This window comes from Panthera tigris, chromosome C2, assembly GCF_018350195.1.
Source record: "Panthera tigris isolate Pti1 chromosome C2, P.tigris_Pti1_mat1.1, whole genome shotgun sequence".
Lineage (NCBI taxonomy): Eukaryota > Metazoa > Chordata > Mammalia > Carnivora > Felidae > Panthera > Panthera tigris.
Genome location: NC_056668.1, coordinates 65485831 through 65504744, shown reverse-complemented (window position 1 = coordinate 65504744; position 18914 = coordinate 65485831). Strand labels below are relative to the sequence as shown.

Below are 18914 nucleotides of genomic sequence, written 5' to 3'. Positions count from 1 at the left end.
TGCATTTGGATTCTAATGGAGTCACCTAAATGTTAGAGTTTTTACATATTAAGGGGGAAATCATAGAAGTCACACTCCAGGATGTTCACAAAGATCTCCTGTGTGTTCCTGGTAATTGTGGATTCCCTCAGTCCTGACTCTGTGTCCTTCCTAGGTGACAGGGAGAGACGTGTCCTGCTCTCTGACCAGCACACACTTCTGTGCTTCCCGGTATTCTGATGTCTGGATTGCTCTTGTTTTGGTATGCAAGGTTGGTAACCACATGTCCTTGGGATACACCCTGTCACAAACAAAATAGATGTGAAAAGGGAACCACAGGAATTAACAAGGTAATTTCTGCAAAGAATCTTGAACTCCAAGGAGACCTCTGTTGACATAAAATCATGGCCCTTATCATTTCTCTACTTTTTATTTGTCTTGGGGTCACTTTTCCAACTCTATTTAGTCTCCCTCATTCAGTTTTCCCCAGATCATATGGAATACAACCACTGTTTCTCCCATTTCTTGGTCTGATTTTTTAATTGATTTAGCAGTACCGGTTTTCTCCCCAACTCTCTGCAAGGGAAATTATGAGGAGACATTTTATCCAGCTTTATTTTTTCTTTTGAGTGCCCTCTTGGGTTTTTTTCAAGATTTGAGTCAAGGCATCCTGCTGCCTTCCACTGACCTTTCTCACTCTGACTGGAAGCAGAGCTGGCCCCTAAGACAGATGGCAACATCCGTGGTGTCCTTTAAGTGGTTCCAGCTGTCTCGAAGTGTCCCCAGACTGCCCTCGATTTCCCACCATTAGCCTCATTTGTCTCTGTTAGATGGCAAAAGTAGGACGTTACTTCCACAGGTACAGAATACCTACACAGGACACTAAAGGAGGTTCTTAGAACCAACTATCCTAGTAACTGGTTTTCAGCCTGGAGAAACAGAGAATCTGGCTATGAGGGGTGTGGACAGGCCTATTTCAAAGAACAGGGCAAGCCCTGAGTGGCAAGAGACTGCCTGTTGATTTTCAGGACAGAGAGGCCTAGTTTACTGATTGCTGGCAGAGGAGAAGAAACTTTTAAAGAAATATGTGATCTTTAAAGGTAAACTTTACTCATTTTACCACTAGGAAAGCATTCAAGTGGTTGCTTCTGAGAAATGGGTCCGGGAATGGGCAGAGTTGGATAGGGAAGTGTTGCTTTTTGATTATATGCACATATTACATTGATAGAAATGAGTTTTTTTATATTTGGTTTTGTTTTGTTTTTAAGAGAGAGAGAGAGCGGGGGGAAGGGTAGAGAGGAGAGAGAGAATCCCAAACAGGTTCCACCCACACTGCCATCTTGGAGTTCTATGAGGGGCTCCATCCCACCAACTGTGGGATCATGACCTGAGCTGAAATCAAGAGTCATCTCTCAGACTGAGCTACCCAGGTGCCCCTGATAGAAATGTTTTTAAAAGAGAACACTGGAGGGTGCCTTGGTGGCTCAGTTGGTTGGGCGTCCAACTTAGGCTCAGGTCATGTTTTCACCGTTTGTGGTTTGAGCCCTACATGGGGCTCTGTGCTGACAGCTCAGAGCCTGGATCCTGCTTCTGATTCTGTGTCTCCCTCTCGCTGGCCCTCCCCCACTCATGCTCTGTCGCACTCTCTCAAAAATAAATAAACATTAAAAAAATAATAAAAGAGAACACTGAGACGTAAACAGTTCTTGATCTCTAGTTTCTTGCTAATAGTTAAGAAAATGAACTTCAGAATACAACTGAACAGGGTTTGAATTCTGACTCAATCCCTTCCTAGCTGACCCTGAACCTCATTTAACCTTTCCAAGCCTGGGTCCCCTCATACATAAAGTGAGGATGATGATAATATCCTCTCAGAACTGTTCAGAGTTTCAAAAGAGTTAGTGCATGATGAGAATGTTCAGCCGGGGCTGAACAGTGGTTTGAGGGTCTGACTTCAGCTCAGGTCATGATCTCACAGGTTCGTGGGTTCAAACCCCTCATCTGGCTCTCTGCTATCAGCACAGAGCCTGTTTCGGGTCCTCTGTCCCCCTCTCTCTCTGCCCCTCCCCTGCTTGCGCACACGTGCACACACACACTCTCTCTCTCTCTCTCTCTCTCTCTCTCTCTCTCTCTCAAAAATAAATAAAAAACATTTTTAAAAAAGAGTTTTCAACCACTCCTGGCCCATGGGAAGAGCTCAATAAATGATAGATACTATTATTATTAATCTTTCACTGCCCCCTGGACAGCTCTGAAAACACAGTGCCTCTCTCGATTCCTTGAGCCCCATAGAAGAACATGTCCTCCCCACAACAGAAACTCAGCACTTCCCCCACAGCAGCTCACTTTGTGACTCAACTTGATTTATTTTCTCCATTGCCTTTTATATAATCCCATTTCCATTTTATTTCACTGTAATATCTTTCTGAAGGACAAAGAAAGAAAAGGGAGAAATAGTGCTGAGCGTCAGGAAACTGACTGAGCCAGCCCTCCATGGGCTCCCTGGCCAATGAGCAGTTCCTGAGGATGACTTAAATCTTCACATCAAGTTTCAGGACCCCCTACCTGAGCCTGGCAACTACCCCCACCCCACTTCTCAGCAGTGAGTGCCAATGACATCCAAGTTTTGGGTATGATTCACTCAAACACAAGTCATGGATGTAGAGAGGCTTTATTCATACCTCATTCCCTTATGGCAAGAGTTTTAATGGAATTAAAACATGTTAATAGATGAGATTTGAACATTTCAAAATCATAGAATTAATTTCATTTAATTTTGATTAAATTACTAATGATCCAATCTGCTAGATGCCACCTGATGGTATCCGTTACACAAAACCCAGGTTCCACTGGCCTGACTTATGTGTCTTCTGGTCATGAAGATCTCAGGGTGATCATCTTTGGCCCTCAGGCCCCTTTTGAAACACAGGGCATTAGGGGCACCCAGAAGGCATCCCTGCCATTTTGAATCCTTCACTGTGGGCATAGCCAGTCCTCCAAAAAATTATCCTTGGGGCTGTCCTTGCAGATGGAGTTGGTCAGGTCATGCGATTGCAGTCACCGGCAGGTACCTTGCTGATACCTGACCTTGCTTTCATTATTAGTTCTCCCTCTGAGTATCGATACTTCCCACCCCCATCTCATTCCCCATGGCATCTTCACATTCTGTGTGACAAACACGGACATTTAAATCTTTCTATCAGACTGCGCTTCTTGAAAGCCAAGACCATGATTTATTCCTCTTTGTAACACCTTTGGCTACCCTGCACCTAACATGATATTTTGCACATAGTCAGGCGAACATATGTTGAATCTATACATTATGTATTGCTGATTAAAGCTTTGATTTCTGTTTAAAATACAGCTCGTTCTAGGAGAAACAACCCTTTAACGTGCTGTGAGTAATTTTCTGTGTAGTACAAATGAGAGATCTGAGAGCAGTTTTATATTCATGGGAAAGAGGAAAGAATAGGGCACTGGGTTCCTGGAGGGGGGAGGGGGCAGGGAATGTCACACAGAGGATGAAGGGTATAGATGAAACCTTTAGTGCCTGTGCCTGCTCCACAGTCTTGCTTAGGTCCCAGCCTGCCTTTGTTCTCTTCTTCCATCTCCCACAAACACCCACTGGCACAGAGCCCCTGCTAGCCTATAGAGATCCTTTGTGTAAATTAGAAAAAGGCATCCCTTCTAGACAGATGCAATCTTGCAGGTGCAGGGCTTGGCAAACAGATGGTGCCTTTGGGAAAATTAGAAAAAAAAAAAAAAAAACAAAAAAAAACAGTCCTCAGGGCACTGCCCCTGCCTCGGCACATGGCTTGACAAGCAGACCACAGGGCTATTTCAGCTGATACATGCCCCTCAGTTCCATGTAGCACAGAATCACACAATTGATGTGGTAATCATCACCACCAACAGCACCGTGTGCCCAGTGCCCTCCTAGTGCCCAGCAGCCTGTCCTGTGGGCTTCCTGTCGTGTGCCTTGTCCCAGCAGAGTCCTGTCTGATAGCTGACTTGCTGACCTCCAATAAACCAATTCTCAGTGAAGAGGAGGAAAATAACATTTAGCACCTGCTAGGTGTGTAAGGGCTGCCTTCAAGGTCTTCCCATGTGCTATCCTACCTAGTATGTCTTCATAGCAACCCTTTGAAGTAGGTTTTATTATCCCTATTTTAGTAAAAGGTGAAAGATTTATGCGATCTGAGGAGAAACCAGAGCATTATCCCTATTTTAAAGGTGAGGAAGTTGGGCCCAACCCTACTGCTCTTTGACACCAAGCCTGTTATTCCACTCCTCTCAGCCCCTGGTTCTCTTCTCCATCTCCAGGGCCTGCTGCTGCTATATGGTGCCTACCTGGCTGGCCTGACTGACCACGTCAGCTCTCCTCCTGTGAATCAGTCTTTAACCATCATGGTTGGGGTCAACCTCGTAGTAGTGGCCGCTGGGCTTCTGTTTGTGGTCACCAGATACTTGCACTCCTGGCCCAACCTGGTCTTTGGACTCACATCTGGAGGTATCTTTGTTTGCACAACCACAATCAACTGCTTCATCTTCATTCCCCAGGTATGCTCTAAGGAGAATGTGGCAGGCCAGTCCTTGTTGTCATTCCAGAGGCTTCACTGGGCATGATAAACTGCTCACTTTGTTTTCTACTGACACTTTTGGGTACCATTTCTTGGAGAGTCAGAGGAGGGCAGATTCCCAGTGAGAGCTGGCTCTCTCTGTCCTTCCTTCCTTGCTCCCCTAAAGGGGACAGCTCTGCTCCGGGTCAGCAAGGAGGGCAGGCCCTAGGGGCTGGCAGCCGCGGCAGCATGTGTCCACCCCTGACAGGCTGCCTCACGGACCTGCCTTTCCACTTAGCCTCCAGTCAACCTCACACTCATCCCCAGTCCCCTCTTCACCTTGGTAACGTCATTTCTTTCACTAGCCTGGGAATGAGGAACCTTTCTTTCCTATCTGAGATTGCAGAATCACAGAGGAAAAACTCATTTGGGAATTTATGCAATTTAAAGTGCCTTTTCTTTCTTTTTATTAGAAGAAAATATGGATCATTTCTTTTTACAATAAGGAGAGATAAAAACTGAATAAAAATGTGTCTCATAGTATGGGGGCTAAGAAAAAATATCAAATGAGAGAGGAAGATAGAAGCAGAAATATCCAGACAGCAAAGAGAAAGAAAAGGAGTCAGAGGGAAAGGAGAAGGAATCCATAGACTCTGAAAGCGATGTTAAATTATTCATGTTATGCCCTAGGGTACCACTGAGCCACATATATCTGAGTTAATGAACTTGGCATTAGGCATCTGTCCTGTTTCACTCTATATCTCCTTTTCTTCCCCCGAGGCCTATCTCCTCCCTCTACTCCCTTTAGACCCTATCTTGATTCCCTTTGCAGCTTGAAGTTGACTATGAATGACTTCATGAGGGAGCTGATAATTAAAGTGTTGACTGAGGTAGAGTTACGACTGCACTTTGGGGCATGATGGTCCGACACAGGCATAGTCTTCTTCCCTTTCGTAAATTCTCATTAAAATATTCTGCAGAATAAACAAATACGGAAAATCTGTAGCAGCAGCACTAAAAACCAAGGATGGGTACTGCATCTGTACTAGAAACCAGGGGGGTTTTTGCTGAATCTCTATGTTATAAGAACTAGATTGAAGGAAACCATGAGAGCTCCAGCTTATTTGTCTGGGATTTGGCAGAAAAGGGCTATGAAAAACAAGGGCTGTTCCCTTCTGGGAGATGGGGAAAGGAGAGTGGGCAGGCATCTTTTGTGTAGCCCACCCCTTAGGCTTTGTGGCCAGTGTTGTTGATTGGTAACCCATCCATCCATTGCTAACCCCTTTCTTCCTTACTCACCTCCACTATATAGGCTGAAAGAGCTCAACACTTGCTTTGCCAACCTCCCTTATAACTAGTGGTACCCATGTAATACCATTTTGAACAGTAAAGGTTTTCTGGAAGGCTTTTGAGAATGCTTTTGCTTTCCTAAAAAAGCCAGAGGCATGGCTGGCATCACCTATTCTACTTTCTTCCTACCTTGAATGTTTGTGATGTCTGGAGCTATGGCAGCCATCTTGTGACCATGAGTGAAAAGCAAAGAGAATATATATACTGTACTAGGAAACTATAGCTCTTCTCATGTAAGACTATAAATTTAGGAGGAAAGGACCTATGAAGAGATTCTGCAGTTCACAAGAACGGGACTACAAACTTCTGAAGACTTGGAGAAGCTGTCATCCTCTGAAGTAAAATAGTGTTTAGAAGAGCTCTGATCTGTCTCAGCAACAGGATTCAAAGGATACTGCCTCTTTTCAACTAAAGTGAACCATCATGAAAAGGACATAATCTTAGATCATGAAATACTGAATAAGGATGAAAAATATTCTGTTAAACTTAATATCCCAATAAAAGCATTGAATAGACAGTTGGATATGGCAAAATATTGAATTAGTGAATTAATTTAAGGAAGCAGAAAACAAGGAGATGTTAAAAAATGAGAGGCCAGTTAAGAAAATATGGCGAACAGACCTAGGATACAATTTAGAGCTAATAAGAATCTCTGAAAGACAACAGGATTAATTAGGGACAGAAGTAATCACCAAGAACTATTAAAGGAGAGCCTTTCTGATCTAAACAAGACCTCTATCTGAAAATTCAGTGAATCTGCAACCTCCATGATATGGCCCTACTTGTATCTTCCCTCTCCACACTCACCTCTGTCCCTTTTGAAGCCTAAGTCTCGGATGCAAGACTTCCACTCTCTCTGGTGTTTGAAGCCTCAGTGGTAATCTTTAGGTACACTCCCATCACAGACATAAACATGCAGGACAAGGTTCGGTTTGGAATCTAACTTCCAGGTTTGATCTAAGCAACAAGCACCTGGTTTGTTGAAGTGGGAGTGGAAATTGAGTTATTGGGGGGTACAGGAACTGGGTGGACAGGCAGCGTCTGCCTTTCTCTTTCTGTCTCTCTGTCTCACTCCCCCTTTTCTTCCTAGCTGTCTTGAGTTTCCATTCTCTTACTCTGTCTTTCCTCTTCTATTTTCTGTCTCATGCTTTATCTCCTCTTGAGTTGACCATGACTAAAAAAATGCATTTTATAGTTTACTGTATTTTAGGTTTAGGAGGTAGATTCTTTTTGAAAATATAAAAGTAACTGAGGCCTGTCAGCTTTTTGTGTGCCTCTGAATTGATTTTCCCCTCTGGCCTTTGGTAGAAGAAAGATTCTCCCTGTGAGACCAGCACCGTGTATCCCCGGGAAAATAGGACGGCTGAACAAATTTGGAAAAGGTTTTTGAGGAGAGCTATATGGGGAGGGGAGGCAGCAAGGAGGTAAACTGCTGCTTGCAGCTAAACCTTCAGACTGGACTGATGGGAGGGGCTTATGGAAGGAAAGGCACAGATACCTCACGGGCGGCTAGGTGGCGCTAGAGAGCTGAGTGAAATGGCTGACGTTTCTGAAGAGGCAAGTGGACCAAAGAGCACTCTACACAGGCCCTCAGGAAATGCCTAAGTGTTTATGCCAAACACTGAAGTCATCACCAGCAATGAGCCAGCCTGTACTTTTGTGACCTGAACGTGACCCATCCTTACACACATCTCCCCCCTCCATCCCTCTGGCTCTGAGAGGCAGGTGAGTCCTGAGATAGGACATTGTTTTTTCATCTGAATCCCTGAAGTGTCTCATCTGCTCCTGAATGAAGGTATTTAGGAATTTCTACACTGCCTTATCATTATCTGTATACATCCCAGCGCCCCTACTAAATGGATGAACTTTGTAAAAGAAAACTTCCTTCATTTACTCATGAAATGAGTACTTATTAACTGCAGGAAACATGTAGCTAAACACATGGGACCCGACCTCTGAGTCTAGTAGGAGCAGATGTGAAAGGATTTATAATATATGTGTCAGGTGTTTGAGGAAGGCATGTTACATAATGCTGAGTAAGGGGTGCCTCAGTCTGGGAACTCAGTGATACCTTTTCAGAAATTAGGGGTGTTTGGGCCCAGTCTTAAAGGAGGAATAACAGTTCACTGAGCAGACTGGGGAAGGACAGCGGGTGGCATTTTAGAGGGGGGACATCATGCCCAGGGGCAGATGTACATGAGAGAGAACAGGGTATGTTTGGAGCACCATAACACTTCTGCACTTTGCACTTAAAAAAAAAAAAAAAAAAGCGTTTATTCATTTTTGAGAAAGAGAGCATGAGTAGGAGAGGGGCAGAGAGAGAGGGAGACAGAGGATCCAAAGCAGGCTCTGTGCTGACGGTAGGGTGCCCGATGCAGGGCTCAAACTCACGAACCATGAGATCATGTCCTGAGCTGAAGTCAGACACTCAGCTGACTGAGCCACCCAGGTGCCCCTGTACCTTGCACTTTTTGAAGCACAAACTGAAACAAGGGGCGAGTAGAGGAGGTGAGAGAGGCACATGGGGTGAGCTTCTGAAGGCCCTGGTTTGCCTATTAGAAATTGAGAGTTAATCCCAATTCCTAATGTTTTAGTTTCCTATTGCTGCTGTAACAAATTACTACAAATCTAGTAGCTTAAAGCAATATAAAGTTATTATCTTAATAACCCTGGAGGTTAGAAATCTGAAACGGGTCATATTTGACTGAAATCAAGATGTCAGTAGGTGTGTGTTCCTTCTGGAAGGTCTAGGGGAGAATCTGTTTCCATGCCTTTTCCAGCTTCTAGAGGCTGCCTTCATTCTTTGACTCGTGGCTTCTTCTTCCATCTTTAGAGCCAGCAGTGTGGTGTCTTCAAATCTCTCTCTTTCTGACCTCTGCTTCTATGGTCACATCTCTTATTTGGACTCTCCTACCTTCCTCTTAGAGGGTCTCTGGTGATTACATTGGCCTTGCCCAGATAATCCCGAATAATCTTCCCTTTTCAAAAACCTTAACTCAATCACATTTACCAAATCCCTTTTGCTGTGTACAGTAACATATTCACAGGTTCCGTAGATTAGGAGGGGAACATCTTTGGGGAAGCATTATTCAGCCTACCACACCCACATAGCCCAGAGGCTGAGAAAACAAGAAAATGCTTGTCCTACCAGAGGAAGTGCCATGGAGAGGTCCTGAAATTGTGACCTGAGGGCCATTTGTAGCCATATTCCAGAAAGCCAGAAGGGTCAAGTCCTAACAACCAGGATCTCCACAGAAGAGAGGAGGATTTAGTCAAGGGGCACCCTGGCCCCACCCAGCCAGCTTAGTGTGAGACAGACCAGAAGCTCTGGAGGTGCCCTTACACCAATGTTGAGCAATTCTTCCAGCAGCCCTGCAGAGAGGAGGTGGTACAGGACAGAAAGGAAAAGCTATACTTAGCTATACTGCTAAGAAAACAAGGGGGGCCCGAGAAGGAACAGAGATACTTGCAGCACTGCTAGGGTGAGTGCTGGGAGAATAACACTGGAGGTCGGCTCTATCCACTCAAGACCATAGAGTCACCCTGTGGTGCCAGGCTCCAATAACTCCTGAGTATCAAGGTTAGCTGACAGAACCCTGGGGAAGGGGACTTTGAGAAGGGCATATAAGGGGAGGGTCCTAGCCTGACCCAGCACATATACGCAGACCCCTGATACCATGAAGGACTCATGCTGAATCAACAGAGAATCCAAGACTTGGGTGAGAATGTATTGTAGTTGATGGCAGAATTTTAAATCCTTTCAGCTTTACCACATTTGGGTTACACTCCACAGGCAGAGCTTAATAAATGTCTGGTGAGGTAGCGAATAAATTCCAGGATCCCTGTGAGGCTACCCACAGACCCCTCAGCATCATTTCTAGAGCCAGGGTACCAAAGTGCCCAGTGTACATCACCAGGACTCTTCATTAGGAGAATTCCTTAAGGGAGAAAGAGAAGCGTTGAGCACTGTGGTCTCCCCTGGCCTTCCTGTTACCGGCATTTGCCACATGGCAACAGTATCCCAAAGGCCCTAGACAGTGCCCCTGTTTGTGAATGTTCTCTATTCCCTTCCATCCCTACTAAATTAGACCAGCCCAGGCTTCCAGATCGTTTCTCAAAACCAGTTTCTCCTGAAAAACTTTCCCTAGAACCCCCACGTTAACAGTCTCTGTCTTCATCAGCTGTGCTTGAGGACATGCGGTGTGGCACGGTGCCCTGCTTACAGCTGTGGCTGGGCTGCTAACTAGCTGGAGGGCCTTGAGAGGTCATACTCCTTCTGAGTCTTTCCTCATTTGTCAAGTAAAAAGGACAGTCAGATCTCAGACCTAATGTTCTATCATTTCTATGGATTTTTATTGACATTTGTGGTTTTCTATCTGGATGAGACTTGATTATTGACTTGGGTTAGAAGTCTTCCAGCAGGAGCAGTAAGTACACCATTATTACTCCAAAAATGAGAATAATTAAGAACAGATACTTACCACCAAAAGCAGTTTCATTTGAAACATATAACGTTTAGATTGCCTAATCCTATTAGAGCTCCTAAATTCTGGCTTGAGAATATGGCTCTAGAAATATATTTCAACTCTGGTTTGCCTTGACCAGTCCACTAACAGGCAGGTAGACGGGGCAAGCTGAGATTATTCAATTTTATCTACTTGTCAGCTTCTTTCTTTGGCATTTTTTAAACCAATAATGACCTCAACATTCTCTATACTTTCTGTCATTACAGTTTATGAACTTGCCAGAGTAAAGTACATTTTGAGGAGAGAATAGTTTACACATATGTACATATCTGTGACACTGTAATTCCTTGATATTTTTGAAAAAGAGTGAGAGAATGTGTTTCTGGGAGTGTAACTAAATAAATAACATGTGTTCTTTTATTTAACAGCTGAAACAGTGGAAGGCATTTGAAGAGGAAAACCAAACAATCAGACGAATGGCCAAATATTTCAGCACTCCCAGCAAAAGCTTCTATATGCAGTATGGTGAGGAGCAGAATTGCCACACTAGAGGAGAGAAAAACTCCATGGACAGACTCCTCACGGAAGTAAGCTAGACCCCTGCCTGGTGGATTCTCTGTCAGGAAGAACTCCAGTCATGCAGTGGTGGGCCCCAGAGGTCTCATTGCTAACATTCTTTCTTAGCCCTCTGTTCCCCCACTTCCTAGCCATGTCCACTTCCCTCAGCCCCAGGCAAAAAAAAACAGAAAACAAAAAACAGCATTTCCCCAGGGACCCACCCATTGCAGACACTCAGCTTACCCACTACATTCATTCATCGGCCTAACGTGTGCCAGGCATTGTGCAAAGTGCCGATGAACTAAACAAATATAGTCCCTAGCCTCATGGATCTCAGGCTATTGGAGGAAATCAATGTTGATCAAGTAAATGTATAATTATAAATTGTGATAAGAATTATGAAGGAAGAAATAAGAGTGGTAAGACAGAATAATGGGTAGTGAGGGTAAGGGAACCTAATTAAAATGTTCAGAAAAGACGCTCTTAGCTGAGAGCTGAAGGTTAAGTACAGGTGCAGGGAAAAACATTCCAAGCAGGGGAACAGTGTTGTAAAGGCCATGAGTCGTAGTGGATCCTACCTTTTTCTGTATGACACATTCTCTCTTAGAGTAGTGCCCTCATTTCCAAGATCTTATGAGGCCCATTACTGTCCTTTCCAGGTTTGAACTAGAGATTGCAATCATTTTACCAACCCAGAAAGTCAAAAAAGTGTCTAAAGATGGGGTAGAGGGCTTATTTGTTTGTTTATTTATTTGCTCAAGATTTTATTTTTAAGTAATCTCTACACCCAATGTGAGGCTTGAACTCACAACCCTGAGATCAAGAGTTGCAGGGACAGAGAACTTAATGGGGCCTCTAAATATCATAGTAGCACCAAGGGAGGACTGGGCAAACCCAAGCCCTTTTTCCTTCTGTTCTTGAGCCAGGCTTGGCACCTCTCCCAGAATCGGGCAGTGTAATGTGTGCTTGAAGAAAGCACCTGGAAAAGCTTGAGGCTGCACTGCCCCGGAAAGGAGACACGGGACCCAGAGGAATTAGTTTTTTGCTCTAACAAAATTATATTTCATATTATTTTCAGTACAGAACATACCTGAGTAGGTGCTGTGTGGGAAACTACACTTGTTTGTAACTGGACTGACACCTGGGTCTCAGCTGTCCCTGAATGAGAGGATGGTGTGATGGGGACCCAAGAAACACAACCAGGGAAGGGATTAATGGCCGCCAGCACCTGCTGCCTGTGCTTCTCTGTTCCCTCCCTCCACACTCTTGGTTTGGAACTTTTCAATCCATCAGAGTAATACCTCTCCATATTTTTACTATTTATGAGGCATTCAGGACTTTATTTCAAAGCCAGATTTCTTCCTACCTGGCAAGGGAGTAGCATTGCCTTTGATACTCTGTGAGGTCTTCAAAGAAGCATTTTTTGTCCAGCTAAACAGAAGGCTAGAAACTTGGCGAGAACATCCAGGATGGTTTTTATTCACAATCAGCTAATGTTGGAACAGCCAAGTGGCCTGACTCTTTAGCCTTATGGTAATTTGTGACGTGCTTTTTGTATTTCTGCCACACTACCCTGTTTCCCACGCAGTAACTGAATCTGCTCTTTCCAAAAAGATGTCTTGAGTCTGCGGAGGGAGGGCCCTAATAGAAAGCAGATGCAGAGGCAGTAAAAATCCTGGCCTCCTCCCCTCAGTGCCCTACACCTGGAACATCTTTCCCAGAACAGGCCTGAGAACAAGTATCCTGTCCCCAGGCCTCTTCACAAGCCCAGAGAGCTTCCAGTATCTGAATCTCCAGTTCCAGCACTGCCTGGTCGATAAACACAAGTATCCCTCCCGCCTCCACATGTGCACAGACACCTACTCCAAGCTTCTTGGTTGCAGGTCCCTCTTACGCAGCCCCATCTGTCGCCTCATGTCCTCCTCTTACTTTCCTACAGTCTTCTCACTCTTGCCCCCCTTGACTGTATGGCTAGAGGTCCCCCAGAGGCTGTTTGAGCAGCATGCATCACTGACTTGCCAGGTTGTGGAAAGACCAGCAGACAGAACCTTCTCAGAGGCTGAAGGACCTCCCTTCTACACACTACAGCAGAGGAAATTCACCTACTAGTTTACTTTCTTGAACCATAGAAACAAGAGTGTGACTCCATTTCTCCTTATGGCCTGCACCCTATGGAACACACCTGTGGATGTTTTGCTTCCCCAGATATGCCAAAAGCAATAATTAATAAGTTCATTTAAATGTAGCTGCCATGGTAGGTCAGATTTTGGCCTCACAATGGCAGTGCCTCACACCATGCCTTTAATTAGTATGCAGCCGTGGAGAAGACAGAGCCCCACTTCCTTTTCTGGAACAAGGGAAATTTACTGTTTAGGCTGACGTTTCTAAATCTGTCACCAGCCAGCTTCAGATGTTTGGTTTGCTGGGAGAAAAGTATTCCTCCCAACTCAATGTTTACCCTGTTTTTCTACACTCAAAGAAATTTATGGATAAGGCACAAAAAGTCAGCATTCAGAGTTTACTTGCTGGGGTAGCTGTCATCAGCTGGTGGCTTCCCCCTACCTGTGGGGGAGTAGAGACCTCCTGAAGGTAGTATCAGAATGTGCCTGGTGGGCTTCAGGGGGAGGGGATGGTGAGGAGGAAGAGGGTTGGGGTCCCTTCTGTGCAGCCAGCTTAGTCACACCTGTGAGATCCTCAGAGAGATATCTGGCACCACCCAGATATCATGAAGAGCCTGAATGAATGTCGCCTTGTTACTCATCTACTCCGCTCCTGGTGAGTCCTTGAGTCATCTACTTGCCCAGCTACACCCCTGCCTTACCACTCTGCAGGTGAGCACAGGGAGGATGGGAAGGCAGGCACTCAGCTGCGAATCCTTTCTGCTTATTCACCAGTTACTCACTGATCCTGGACTCTCTCCGGATGATAAAAGAAGTAGACTAACCCAGGATGAAACTGGAGTACCAATATTCGGAAAATCACCCTCCTGCTTATAAGTAGGGAACAGGAGGTCTGCTCAGAGTTGCTGCCAGAGGGCTGTTGCTGGACTCGTTTACTTAAGTTGCTTCTCCCTTAAAGGGTCACTTCTGGGCAACTCTCCCATATCAACTTGAGGAAAAAAACCACCAGTTCAGTCCATAGGCAACTTGTTTCAGGGAGCCTAAAGAAAGTAAGTATTCTTCTATTTGTAGGGCGTAGTATATGGACGTCCAGATGCTCACCCTCAGCTTTTAAAGAAGATAGCAATAAAGAGGCAGTATTTTGGTATTTGGACAAACACTTCCTAGAATTCAGTGTTTGTGTTATTACCCCCCAAACCCTCGACCATCATCTGCCCCATCAGCTCTCTTTTGTGCTCTGCTGCCTTTGAACATCAGAAATTTCATCAGGTGGACATAGGTCTGAGCTAGACGATCACCTGCTGTACCACCAGAGGATGCTCGGGGCACACCCTCCACCACCCCTCCCTCCCACTTCACGGCCCCTGATCTTGCCACTAGAACGGGCACGCCTCTGCAGCTCTCAACTGCCAGCTCTCCTGGGAATACCCTGTTGACCAACTAACAGCCATGCAGCAGGTAGGCAGCTCAGCAGTGGAACTGCCCCAGTCTGATTCATCTTCTGGGCTCCATTCTAGATCTACTAAATCAAGCTGTCAGGGATTTGGTCCCAACTATTCTCTTTAAACAACACATAACAAAATAAAAAGCTTCTTTAATAATTCTGGTGCCTGCATTTCTTTAGGAGATACAGACAGCTGATGGTGCCACATGGTAGCTTTGGCTCCCACCCCCAAGGTCCAGCCAAAGGAGGTGATAACACCATCCTGAGATTCTTGTAGCACACCCCCCTCCAACTCTAGTCTTATCTCTTTGGTTCAGGATTCTCCACTCTTCTCTCTGTTCTTCCAGTTTTCTAGTCTGTTTAGCAAGAGGCAAGATACTTATTTCCTCATTCATTCATCCCCTTGAGGTACGCCTGAAATTTGTCTGTGTTTTGTGAAAGTGTGACAAACCTAGAGTTGGGTCATCTCAAACATTATTCAGACTGGTGTTTTGCAGGTTGATCTGACCCCCTGAGCTCTGAGGAAAGGGGAGAGGGTGCTGCAGCAGCCAACAAAAAGCTAATGCTATGCCTCCTCCGACCTCTTCCCACAGACGATGCCACATTTATTGAGCACCATTTGTCAGTTATTGTGCTAAGCACTTCACTCACATCAACTCATTTCACCTCATGGAGCTACCTCCTCAGAGCCTAAGATCACAAGCCAATACACAGAGGAACGGGGATTTAAAGCAAGGTTCTGATACCACTCTTTTGCTGCCGTGGAAAACAGTGTTAAAAACCCTCAGAGGCATCCTTTATTGATGGTTTTGCTTTTATTTTACAGAAAAATGCTATGATTGAAAGCCTGCAGGAACAAGTAAACAACGCCAAAGAGAAGCTAGTGAGGCTGATGTCAGCTGAGTGTACCTTCGACCCCCCCGAGTGGGCCATTCCTCCCACCTCTTCCCACAGCAAGAACAGCCTGACTGCAGCCTCTGCCCACAGCCTGGTAGCTCAAGGGCCTTTGGAATGCCTCTCTGACTCTCAGAATGATACCAGTATAGTTGCCCAGGACTCCCAGAGCACCTCAGTGCCCTCTTCAAGTGTACAAAGCCTGGAGGGGGCTGTGAAAGACACCAGCTCCTCCTCAGGGCAGAAGGAAAAAATTTCTAACTTCAAAGACTTTTCTGGTCATTTAAATTTGGGCTGCAGCCAGAAGCCACAGCCTGAGCAAAGCCGAGGTGCAGAAAGAAGAGACCAAGTACCCATGAACCCCCACCAGAGTGTCATACCAGGTGGAGAAGGCCCTGTTCCCCAGAGACAAGGGCAGCTGGAGAACTCAGAGGAGCCCCAAAAGCGGCTGTCAAGGGTCAATTCAGTGATTAGGGAGAAGCTTCAGGAAGTCCTGCAAGATCTGGGCCTGGGCCCTGAGGCTCCTCTCCCCTCTTCCCCATCCTATACACAGCAGCCCTGGAAGAACCCCCAGAAGATTCCCCTCTCCAAGGAGCTGGGCTTCAGCCCGTACATGGTGAGGAGAAGGCGGGCAGCACTGCGGGCTCGCTCACACTTTCCAGGCTCTATACCCTCATATATGGGGCATCGGGCAAATAGGACTGTATCTGGGGCACATGGTGGGCTAAATGTGCAGAATAGGGACAGTCTCTGCCTGGATCCCCAAACTGCTGGTTCCAGGGCACCAAAACCCTCTTCCAGGAAGCCTTCACTATTCCCAGATCCACAAGGCAAGCTGGGCACCCTGGAGGGCAGCAAACAAAGCCAGACAGAGCCCCAGGGTACCAGAGGGAGCCAGGCAGCCTTTGCTCACCAGCCTTCTGGCTCTGAGCAAGCACAGCGTCCTGCCGCCCCACACCTATCCAGAGCTTCACCAGACGTGCCTGAGCAGTGGCAGCTGCTGTCCCTGGGATTCCCAGATTGTCCATCCATGTCTTCTCCGCGCAACTACCTTGACACTGAGTCCAGCAGTTCAGATGAGTTCTTCTGCCACTGCCACCGGCCCTACTGTGAAATCTGCTTCCAGAGCTCCTCTGATTCCAGTGACAGTGGTTCATCAGACAGTGACCCTGACCCTGCTGGGGGGCTGGCTTCCTGGGAAAAGCTGTGGGCCCACTCAAAGCCTATCGTGAACTTCAAAGAGGACTTGAAACCCACACTGGTGTGAAAAGCAGCAGAGTGGGTGTGGATATAGAGGTTGGTCCAGGACAAGCCATACCAATGCCTATAGGAGGAAGGCCAGTTCTGGCCTTTAGGGAACAGACCAGTGCCCTGAACTGATCAAGCTTTTACCATGTTTCAGCTATGCTCACTTGAGTACTGTGTTACCTTGAGCACTTCTTGATCTATTAAATGAGGGGGATTGCCTATCTTGTTACTACCTCACAGCATTCCTATAAAAGACTCCAGTGACCATAAAAGATAACTTCTCGATAAAAGGTGCTAAGTGAGAACAGAGGGTTTTCTATCCTGGTCAGCCTGTATTCTACAAAACTCTTAATATATGCTAGGTGGGTCACTATATGGACTATACAGATGGAAACATGGAAGGAAAATTTCTACAGAACCAGAGTTGTAGACAGCGACCAATCAAACTGGCCTTCTGATGGACAGGCCTGCTAAGAAGATAGGTCTCTTACGTTCTTGGGTGCCCCACTCTTGGCAGGGGATGGTTTTACTTCTGCTGAAGCTTGTGAACACCACCACCCTAATTTCCAGCTTCTGGCCAGCCTCGGCTCAGAGCCACCTTTACACCACTATTTGGTGTACATGTGTTTCCACCATTATGGCATCTCACCATCATCCCTGAGACTGTCAGGTCTCCATGTGCCCATAGGCTACCCAGATCTCACTCCTGACCTCGGATAACACCAGAGGCCCAGACTGTCTCCTGGTCCCTGTGGCCCTTCCCTTTGACTCTACCAGGGGTACGGTTTTGTACTGGGGGTGTAGGATCACACAATGATGGTTTCTGATGGGGTAGGAGAGGTCCTATTTGTCAAGAGGTATTTTGGGGGCCATTGGAATTACATGACCACCAACAGCTACATAAACCCGGAAATAGAAGATGGGAAAATACAAAGGAAGAAATGGGGGAGAGGCAGGAAAGAAAATAGGTTTTGAATATTTAACTTGAGTCTGGCATGGTCCTCAGCAATATAAAATTTCAGTAATTCCTTATGATATCCCTGTGCAGTAGGTGCTCTCGTTCCCATTTTACAGATGGGGAATTTGCAGCTTAGAGAACTGAGGTCACTTCCCCAGACATCACACTGCTAGAGAGTGGCTCGTGCATGACTTGCCCTCAGTTCATGGGACTCCAGGTTGGTAGATTTCCCTGAGGACACATCTCTTCACTCATTCTCCTGAGAGAGTCTGGCAGCGCTTGGCAGGCCAGACGATAAAGCAAGGGTAGTGTAGGGAAGCTGAGAGATGCTCACCCTGCAGTTCCAGATCACAAAACTGGGTTCCTGGCCTCAGGTAGCAGCCCTCCACTTCTCACTGCCCCAGGGGCCCACCCACACCTCCCAAGGGAGCCAGGGAGTTGGTGAAGAGTGAGTGCCAGGAACTTAACCACCACCAGTGCCACAGGGAAAGCACTGGTGGGTCCACTTTGCTTTAAGCGATTGTTGTTTACAGGCTGTCCCCTGCCCCCACCCACTGTGTGTCTGTCTTTGTGTATACACATTTGTGTGCAGGAGTTTGGGCCTCATTAGAAAAGCTTGGAGCAGGGGCACTTGGTTCCAAATCTCTCCCAGAAGATTTATCCTGAACGCTCAGGGCTGCCGACACCTCGGGAATCTCCGGACACTGGACTGGGAAGCCCTCCTGGTAGCACAGATTCCTCTATCGTTTACTTTTAAATACAAATGTCATAACTTATTCTGTGTGTGGGTTTGTAGCTTCCACCTGTGCTGTTTGTATGCTGTCCAAACGACCACTTAATAAATAAGAAATGTCTCCCCAAACAAGTCTCTAGAAATTATAGTCCCGTGCTGCAGAGGAGAGGAACAGAGAAGCCTCTGTGAACCACCAAGGGAGTGGACACGAAGCAGCCACCAGAGTTGCCACTGGCTCAGCCCAGGTTCCAAGTAGATCTTCTGCCAAACTCACATTTGTAACAGATTCTTCTGTGGTCTCCCTGTGCAGCTTTCTATCCCAGAAACACCTGCCCCAGTGGAGAGAGGAAACTCTGGAGACCCTTGACTCTTCCCCCACATGGTGGCGGGTCCTGTGGTTGGGCTTTAGCTTCTTTCATTCTAGTATGTCACCTCTAGAAGTCTATCACTCACTTATGTGGACTATGCATGCTTGAAACCTGGCAATCCCTCTAGCCTTCTCACTCTCTCTGCAACTATACCGTCAGTCCCATCACTTGGCACTTCCACACCTCCATCCCTCTTCTATCTAGAATTTCTTTCTCCACTTTGTGCACCTTGTGAAT

General features: G+C 46.2%; 1 protein-coding gene across 1 annotated transcript in view; it reads left to right on the top strand.

Annotated features, from left to right (window-relative positions):
* The window catches only part of GPR156 (G protein-coupled receptor 156), a 68410-nt gene extending 49979 nt beyond the window's left edge, over positions 1-18431 (top strand). Inside the window, exons 6-9 of the mRNA XM_007098345.3 lie at positions 155-250; positions 4303-4539; positions 10783-10941; positions 15303-18431. Of these exons, the coding sequence (XP_007098407.1) occupies positions 155-250; positions 4303-4539; positions 10783-10941; positions 15303-16637 (1827 nt within the window). The 3' untranslated portion in view covers positions 16638-18431. The remainder of the gene's footprint in view (positions 1-154; positions 251-4302; positions 4540-10782; positions 10942-15302) is intronic.
* Positions 18432-18914: the final 483 nt, after the last annotated feature.